The sequence below is a fragment of the Malurus melanocephalus genome, unplaced genomic scaffold (assembly GCF_030028575.1).
Source record: "Malurus melanocephalus ecotype Western Australia unplaced genomic scaffold, MMel_1.1 scaffold_81, whole genome shotgun sequence".
Taxonomy (NCBI): domain Eukaryota; kingdom Metazoa; phylum Chordata; class Aves; order Passeriformes; family Maluridae; genus Malurus; species Malurus melanocephalus.
The window spans coordinates 974,887-984,093 of record NW_026623313.1 but is presented as its reverse complement, the minus strand read 5'-3'; the positions used below and the strand labels follow the sequence as shown (position 1 = coordinate 984,093).

At 37.6% G+C, this 9,207-nt stretch overlaps 1 protein-coding gene across 3 annotated transcripts in view; it reads left to right on the top strand.

Moving 5' to 3' along the window:
- The window catches only part of ITGB6 (integrin subunit beta 6), a 43,304-nt gene extending 34,097 nt beyond the window's left edge, over positions 1 to 9,207 (top strand). For all 3 annotated transcript variants that reach the window (XM_057367630.1, XM_057367631.1, XM_057367629.1), the window contains 4 exons: positions 1,073 to 1,170; positions 5,715 to 5,834; positions 6,868 to 7,034; positions 8,380 to 9,207. In XM_057367630.1, coding sequence (XP_057223613.1) covers positions 1,073 to 1,170; positions 5,715 to 5,834; positions 6,868 to 7,034; positions 8,380 to 8,481 — 487 coding nt within the window. In that variant the 3' untranslated portion in view covers positions 8,482 to 9,207. The remainder of the gene's footprint in view (positions 1 to 1,072; positions 1,171 to 5,714; positions 5,835 to 6,867; positions 7,035 to 8,379) is intronic.

Sequence of the window (9,207 nt, the reverse complement as noted above, 5' to 3'; positions counted from 1 at the left end):
CTTTCCTTTCCTTTCCTTTCCTTTCCTTTCCTTTCCTTTCCTTTCCTTTCCTTTCCTTTCCTTTCCTTTCCTTTCCTTTCCTTTCCTTCTCTCCTTACCTTTCCTTTTCCCTTTTTCCTTTTTTCCTTCCATTTTCTCATTTCCTCTCTCTTTTCCTCTTCTTTCCTTTCTCCTCCTCGTCTTTCTTTCCTTTTATTTTTTTTTTACACAGTCCTTCAGGCTGTTTCTCAGAATCTCAGCCCTGTAATTTGACTGAAATTTTTTGTGAAAAATTAGCAAACATTTAATGAGAAATGTTCCTATATTAATTATGTTCATTGCTTTRTTTTCCATTTAAAAACTCTGGATTTTTTTTAATCCTCATTCAGTTTATGGGAAGATTTTCAGATATTTTTGAATGAATTGATTTAGGCCTCATGTTTAAACAGTATTTCAATCATTCCACCATTGAAGAAAAAAAAAAGTTTCATTAGTATAAGTAAGTTTCATTAGAATAATTAGCATCTAAGTAATTCCTGAGACAAGTAATCATATTCAAGAGACAACTGTTGAGGCACCTGAAAAGTGTTTTAATGCATTATTCAATAGTCTTTCAACAAAGGCAGACTCATAGTAGGTGCCTCAGCCTGATCTCTTTGAAGTCAATTTCAAATATTGTTCATCTGATAGGAATTCCTTCAGCTGGTATTTAGTGTGGGAATATTTAGTCTTCAGAATATTTATTTTTTCAATTTTTGAGGATGAATGTTATGTGTGAGTAACCACACGTCTTTGATAGACCTACATGAATAATGTTGCCTGGGGTTCTGTCTGGTAGCTAATAAACTGGGAGAGAATAGAGGACAAGACAGAGCTTATCCACAATACCTTTATTCAGGTGGGGTTTTTTTATTTGGTTTTGTTGGGATTTTTTTTGGTGGCAGTACCTATCATATTCCTGAGAACTGCTGTATCCATAGCAGAAGACCTTTTATTTAGCTGCTTTTTAAAATGCAGATGCACACATMCTGGCTTTTGTATTGTTGCTTTGTGACAGGCAGAGATTGACGAGCTGCTGAATTATTTTCCACAGGAGCTGCGTGGAATGTCACTTGGCTGCCGATGACAAGTCACTGGGAGATTGCAGTGAAAAATGCAAATTGGTTGATGCAACTGTCAGCATCGCAAARGGTTGGTACATTCAGTCTTCCTTTCTTGTGTGTGTGCGATTAGCAGGAGGTTCCACTTTCAGTAATTTTATATTTGAAAGTGGCCTTGTTTTTCTGCTCTGGAATTATATTATGGGTCATAAGGCGATTACTGTCTGTCTATGGCTCTTCTGAGGCAAGCAGGAAATGCAGAACAGGGCTGGTATTACGCTTCCAGGTTGATTAACTCATTGGATCATGCCTATTTTCTACGCAGTTTATGCAGGAAAGTATAGAATTTGATAGATACCAGTCCCTGCAAATCAGTGAGATGAAAACTCCTGAGTTTAAGTTGTTCCTGTACCATGAGTTCCAGTGGGTTTKCTTCAGCCAAAAAAAAAACCAAAAAGGGCTCCAGTCCTTAGACAGATTCTTGATTAGAGCTTGTGACAGGCCTTTAACCAGTGGCAAAGACATTTCTTGTATTCTAAAAGGCTAAACAGATCTTTTAGTTGTTTGCTTTAATTCAAAACTGCCCACGTCAATGGAAATTTCTGGAATGAGAATTAATCTTGAGTAAAACAGTACTATCGGAAAAAAACCCAAACCAAACAAGCCCCAAAACATTCAAACCTTTAAATAAAAAAAGTGAATAGTTTTCTTTTCTGTTGAGGARGGTGCCTGCTCAGCAGGCAGCCTGTGTTTATTCCAGTGGCAATTCCAGTCCCAGTCCTATGGCACAATAAATTGTTAAGTAAAGCAGGACGTAGGTTAATTATATCCACATCACAGACATTCCCTAAGCATTAAATAAGACAAATGCAAGAAGAAAGATGACAATGCAGAATCCTGTGTGCATGTCTAAGGTTTGTATCTGCAAGCTCTGTTGGGAGCCTGTCCGGAGCTGTGTGCATGCAGAAATGTCACTGATGGACATCCTCCCAGCAAAGTTACACCTTTTGTTTGTGATGGCAGTACTCCATAATACAGAGATCAAATGTTGTAAATGTTGCCCTTTTAAGGACAGTTAATTCTAATTTTGTATTTTCATTAAAATTATTATCATGCTTTGCCTTTCTAGACATCGGTATTTTTTATAAATAGAAATACCTTTACAGGCTTAAAAAAATACGTAAGCACTTTTACTGTATCTTTTCACTTTGTAAAGTTTTCAGGTTGCTTTTGTAAGGGGGCAGACATTTGTAGCTAGGAATAGATAAAACTTTATACTTTCAAATAGAATGAATGCTAATCAGGGCTAGGAACAGCCTTTTATATGGTTCTATTCACATACACAGAGGTCACATGAACATGAACATGACAATATCATCTCCTACTCCTGCATATTTCCTTTTTCTCACATCCTGTGCTTCCCTTATTGGGACTGTCAGCTACCTCTTTAGATTTAAAATTTATTTACAGCAGTTACTGGAACCTTCATGTTCCCATCTTGACCCTTCAAAAAAAGAAGTAAAAAAGAAGCAGCTGTTGCAAACTAAGAAGTCCTGAAAGAAAAAGAATGATCTTTAAAATAATAACTAAAATTAATCATAGAATAAAAACTATTACCGGAACAAAGCCCACCAATTTGAAAGTGGTATGACTAGGAAACCACATAATATTTAAGACATTATTGAGMAACTTCATGGAGTAGTATATATCTTTCTGGTTTATATTTTAATTTCTTGAATGCCTCRATGCTTATGGGGAAAGAAAAAGTAAAAGCTCTAGGTTAACTAAAACATTAGCGTTTAAAAAATCTGTTTCTCTTTTGCATGTGGATGTTGCAATACGATGACTGGAAGTGTGGAGCAACAAAAAACTTGTGGGCTTTACATTTTCCTGTTTCCTGGGAGTGCCCATTTCAGGCTCTGAGCCTTGGCTTTCAGCTCCCCTGCTTTGGTTCTGGGTTAGTTGGGGGTTTCTCCTCCTGCTCCCCAGCAGAGGTTCAGCCACTCCACTCAGGGATCCCGCAGGTGTGGCGTGTCCAGCAGCTCTGCTTCACATTTACTGGGCTTATCTCCACAGCAGACATCACTTCTGAACTTGTATTTTCACTCACTTTTAATACTCGAACATTTAAATTAGGCTAACACCCACTTTGCCASACGGGTGCAAAAGGAGCCCTCGTTGCTCTACTCACTACACAAAAGGATCCAAAATTCCTAAAAGATATCTCCYACCATCACCACAGCCACAGGGCACCAGGCTGCTCCTGCCACAAGCAGAACAAGGACAGTTATATTTTCCTTGAAGGAACTGAGTTTTTCCCACCCCACAGCGCTGACACCTCACAAATTCCCAGTGCAGCAGCAAAGTGGGTMCTGGAGTCTGAATAATCCTCTATGTCAGCGTTGCTCTGAGTCAAAGTGAGGTGAGCTGTCTCAAAAAAGGCATTTTGCTGAGCAAAAAGCAAACAAGAAAGGTCATAATGACATTTAAATTCAAAGTCAACTTTTTCTGTTGTTGAATSTTTCATGTATCTAGTCCTTCTTGTTTGAGTCTCCAGCTTGCCACTGTTAACAGATTCCTCCTCCACTGCAGCTTCAGTTATTTCAAATACAATTGAAATACAATTGAAATTACTAGAATTAGACTGCAGAAGAGCGTGGCAATTCACTGCAGAAGGCAGAAAAATACACAGATGTAAAGGACAGGAATTTACCTACCTAGGCAAATTTTTTTTGCTGATGAACTGCAAATAACATATGCAGTAGTCTCCCTTTAGTGATCCCTCATGCTAAAAATAACATCAGAGAAATGAAAACTACTAACCRTAAGCTGGATACTGAATAGCTTGAGTTGGCATTTTTGCTTTCATTTCTACRTATTGCACACAATCAGAATTCTGCTCCCCTCGGTTTCAAATTATAACATTAAATGAAAAATTACAATGTAAAATAATACATGTGCTATTAYCGCCTTCTGGATTATATTTGGTGTATTTTTGCAAGTTTTCAGGATAGCTAACAGCTATCCTTTTCCTTTTTTCCCCCTCTTTGTAAACAAGTTAATATTTTGAATTTTCTGACTTAAAAGAGTTGGGAAAGTACAAATATTGCAAAACTTGTGGCAGTGTTCCTGGGACTGTGATGTGTCAACGAGAGCCATCAGTCTGCAGCCCGTGGCCCTTCTAACAAAACCAAATCTTGTTAAATCAGCAAATCTTGGCCACCTGGCCCCYTGTAGATAAAATATTGCTCTGCCGCCAAGGACCAGCCACAGGTTAAATACAAGGCTCAAATCAAGAGCCTGTTTCCATTAAAATCCAACCAAATGGAATTTCCTTTCTATGGTGCTTAATGGTAATCTCTACCAGACTAAATCTTATGATAACAAGCAATATGGGGAAGAAAAAAATAGAGCAAGCCCTTTTTTTAATGTAGTATASGTTTCTTTAAAATACATATTCTTGTCTGATTCCTATTCTACTACTTTTGTATCAAAGTTTGAGGACTTTAATATTTTTAGCACAATTGCTTATGAAATTTCAGTAAGAGTTTTGAATGGGTAAGAAATAATGGTGAGTGACAATTATTTTTAAAGCAATGTTTGAGAAGCCTACCATTTTTCTTTCTTCTAAAAAATAAATCCTAAGAAGTTTGATTTATATTGAAAAGCATACCCAGATTTCCAGTGCTGCTCAAATCATGTGTTATATGGAAACATAAGCATTCAGCCCCAGAGGTGTTATTGCACACAGGGATAAAGTATTTCTGTAAAATATTACATTATAGTTGCACTCCAAATTACAACATTTCTGGCTCTGGACTTGTACTCTCAATTTCTGATTGTCTAATTTGCTTTATATTGTCCCTCAAAGTCAGCTTCCTYCTGTCTCTCTGTTCCCTTTGAATGAATTTTGCTCGGCTCCCCAGTTMGGAAAAACTTGGAGGGAAAAAATGGATTAAATTTTTGTGCAATCAACAGTAAGTGGAGGGMCAAATAAATGAGGTCAGACTGTCATCTCAGGCCACTTTATTTGCTTCATCCAGAATCCCATTACAAAAATTCCAGAATTGCAGTTTTCTGTTATTAATCTTTGTTTACTCATGTGACAGTACTGAACACACAGTGACCTTTGGGGGGCTGTTGTGGAGATGAATGGCAGCCCTTTTAACAGCATCCATCGCGGCTTGATGGATCTATATCTACTTCTGAAATAATTCAGAGGTGCCAGGAGTCGCTGCAAACCTAAGGAACATACTTTGTTCGACTGTTTACTTTGTCCCATAATTTGGGGTTGTTACATTTGCTAAGCAGCTCACAGTTAAGTGCCTTGGAAGCACTTCCAATTCATTGAAATTCACAGTACACTAAAGTAACAAGGTGCACTAGATCAGCGCAGGCCGGCAGTATCTGGATCTATTCTGAAATGCAAGTGAAAACTCAGAAAATAAACAGAATTGGGGCTGGAAGAAAAGCCATTAWGTTCAGCAGAAATTCTGAGACTATTTCTGCTTTTGTCTTTCACTCTTTACCATCCACAGACAAGGCTCTGACAAACATAATGCCAGCAGTCTCTCTAGTTATTAAAGGCTAAATTTCATTTGATCTGATGAATTACTTTTTTCCTTCTCTCTGCAGATTATTCAGAGGATAAATCCATTTCCTGCTCTTTGCAGGGGGAAAATGAATGTATAACCACATTTCTACTGRCTGTGGACGAACAGGGAAGGACAGTCATTCACAACATAGAACAGAAAGGTAAGCAGTGAATATTGCTTTTTCTAGGTGAAATCTGATTTAAAACCACAGGCAAGGTTAGCAGACTGGAAGCAGAGCTCTTTGAAGCAGCACAGCACCTCCTTGTGTTTGTAGCTTTTCTCTGCCCAGCTGAAAGAGCACCTCCTCAAGCACTTATTTAATGCAGTGGTAACATAAATTCTTGGCCTTTCTCAAAAAAAAAATGGGCAGAATGATCCTTGGGCTGTAAGAATAAGCTAATTTTTTCAAAGTCTTGTGCAATTTTAAGGTGATGATACTAAATGCCATTATAGGATAAAATTATAATTTACTTAGAAATTATATATATTTYATATATAGACAAATATTCAACAGACTGTCGATTGGATACCCCGATGAAATTCTAAAATATATTTATAATTCYGTTTAATGTTGCAGTGTCATAGAATCATAGAATTGTTTGGGTTGGAAGGGACCTTAAAGTTCATCTTGTTCCAAGCCCTCTGCAAGGGGCAGGGATGTCTCTCTGAGAGCCCCATCCAGCCCAGCCTTGAGCACTGCCAGGGCTGAGGCATCCACAGCTTCTCTGGGCAAMCCTTTCCAGCACTTCACCACCCTCACAGTAAAGAATTTCTTCCTAATATCTAATCTTAACCAAGTTAAGTGGACTAAAGTTACAGCCATAACATTGTAAAATTCATARTTTGGTCAACTCAGCCCTGTTTTTTAGAATTATATTGACACAGATCTGAGATAAATTTTTTGATTTATCCTCCTTTTTGGAATCTGTGTCTGTATCCAGCAGCTGCTAATTGGCATGGTAAAAGACCAGTGGAATAAGTTAGCAATTAACTTTAAACRTTTTGATGCAACATTTTCAGCTGGCTTCACAAAGCTTTTAGCAAGCTAGCAGGAGAAAAATAATGTGAACTTGAAGAAAAAGGCGTGCCCAGCTCATGGCAAATGAGAATCTTAGCATACCTCTYGGCTGTTTTTAATTGTCTAAGATGTATTGATTGGTTATCCACGGTCATAACTGGTTTTGTTTCCACAGATTGTGCACAGCTTCCAAATATCCCAATGATAGTGGTGGGTGTCACCCTTGCTATTCTGCTCATTGGCATTGCTCTACTTTGCATATGGAAAGTGCTGGTGTCAGTTCAAGACCGAAAAGAAGTGGCCAAGTTTGAAGCAGAAAAATCAAAAGTTAAATGGCAAACGGTATGTGAAATGCATTGATTTTACACAAAGTTCTTTCATTTGGTTACATGATGCACAACTGCCTTTAAAATTCTGTGTCTGGATTTTTAAAAWTATTTTTAAATGGATAGATTTTTCTGGTAAGTTTTCACCACATTCAGTATTCTATTAAGTAAAATTATAATTCTTTTATGGATGAAAATTATCTAGGATTTGATCTCCTGGTTTAATTTCTTCCACATGTAAGAATGTACAGATAACTTACTTTTATTTGTTGTTTCTTATTAGTATGGTGTCTWTGATTATGCCAAACAAAGTTGTTGTCTGCCTGTATGATTATCAGAGGTGTATCCCTGTGATCAGAAACAGAGCTGTTTAGGAAAGAAAGGTTTTTCCTGGCCTCTGTCAGGAYCCAAGCCAATTCACCCTGAACAGGAGTAAATGGAACTGGCCCAAATGCAGGTGCAAGGAGAAATCCAGAGAAATCCAGGCCTGTCTTCTGTCTACAGCTTTGGGCATCTAATGCAAGCTTACACAACATGTTCCCTTTTCTTCTTTCTTTTCTGCCCCTGACTTTTTGCCCTTTTGCAAAAGCTTCAGGACTTCTGAGGATCTTTTTTAAAAAAACCATGTTGAGTCAGCGTTTCTGGTGGGTGTCAGGAGGACAAGCAATGTGCTGTTCTTGTGGCTCCATTCTCCTACAAAGTCCTGTGATTGCAACTTTTTCCAAGAATGGGCACTGTCAGCCTTTCAGCTTTTGAGCTGGGAAAAATCATTAACTTACAGGCAAGGCCACCTGAGAACATTTTCTTGGTCCTTCAGGAGAGCTCGGTCTGGTAAGGGGGAAGGGAAGGATACAGTTGATAGAAGCATTTTAATTTTCTGTCACAAGAGGAAGGGATAGGCAGTGATTGATGAGAGGCCAGGATGAAAAGCTCAGGTGAGATTTGCCTTTCTCCCAGCACACAATGGATAGTGTATGTSACAAGGGGACCATGCCAAGTCACATCTCATGCTGAGACACTCTCTGTGCTTTTATAATGSTCTAACGGCCAGATTTGATACACAAATGTATCAGACACATTTGATGAGCTATTGTTGGATGATGTGCATTACTTTAATCTGGGAGACTGATGTGAAGGAAAGCGTTCTCCTGACCCCAGGCTGGTTTGTGCTCCTCATACAGATAGGTCTGGATTTCAGTGGCTTGGAGAATAAGTGAGCTACTGAACMCTATTCTGAAGTTATCAAAGATGCCACATTACTTCTATACAAACATTGTGTGACTCCCACTTAATCTGATTTTGTTTGGTTTTGATTTTGTGGGGGTTTTTTTTATTTATTTATTTTTTATTTTTATTTTTAGGAAACAAATCCATTGTACAGAGGCTCAACAACCACTTTTAAAAATGTAACTTACAAGAATCAAGACAAGCAAAAGAGGGCCATGGCTGCAGATTTCTATTAGCACCTCTGACACTACAAACTTAATTTTACTGACAAGAAATCTAAAAATACTTCTTCTCACCTGATTATGTGGTATTTGTTTGCACATTGCAGTGGTATTACCATTCTGTTAGAGAATATATAYCTTGTGTTGGGACAAGTAAAGACAACATATTAGGAGTAAAGGTTAGTAGAAATATTGAAAAACCACAACCCTTTATTATTAAAGGCCCCATCTTAAAAAATGGCATCAGAAGTAATTTTAGTCATTAATACTGAGGATTGTAAATTATCGTGTAAGTTTATTTGTTGTCAAATTAGGTATATACAGYGAGCTTAGTACTACTTTGTTCATACACACAATCCCATAAATTAGTGKTTAAGAATGTATTTGTACTACTCTTTTTGGTTTAATTTTTAAAAAGATTGTTCTGTTTTTTTCACAAATGCATCTTAAACTACTGAGGATTGAGCTTTCTCATATCACTTGTGTGACTGAATAGTTTTTTACCAGGAAAAAAAAAAGTGCCTGTCTTCTGTAAATCTAAGTTAAACGGAAATATTTCTTCTCTACTTCTTCTTTCTTGTCCTATTTCCCTCTTTCCCTGTCCTTGTTGCTGTTTGAGATTCTTTAAGGACCCAGTCCCTGGGATTATTTTAGGGAAAGCTAAATCAAGCCAATCACGCCTTATTGACTTGCAATTGTTTTCTGCTCCAAGCACAGACTGAGTTGTTTTTTTGTTTTTTT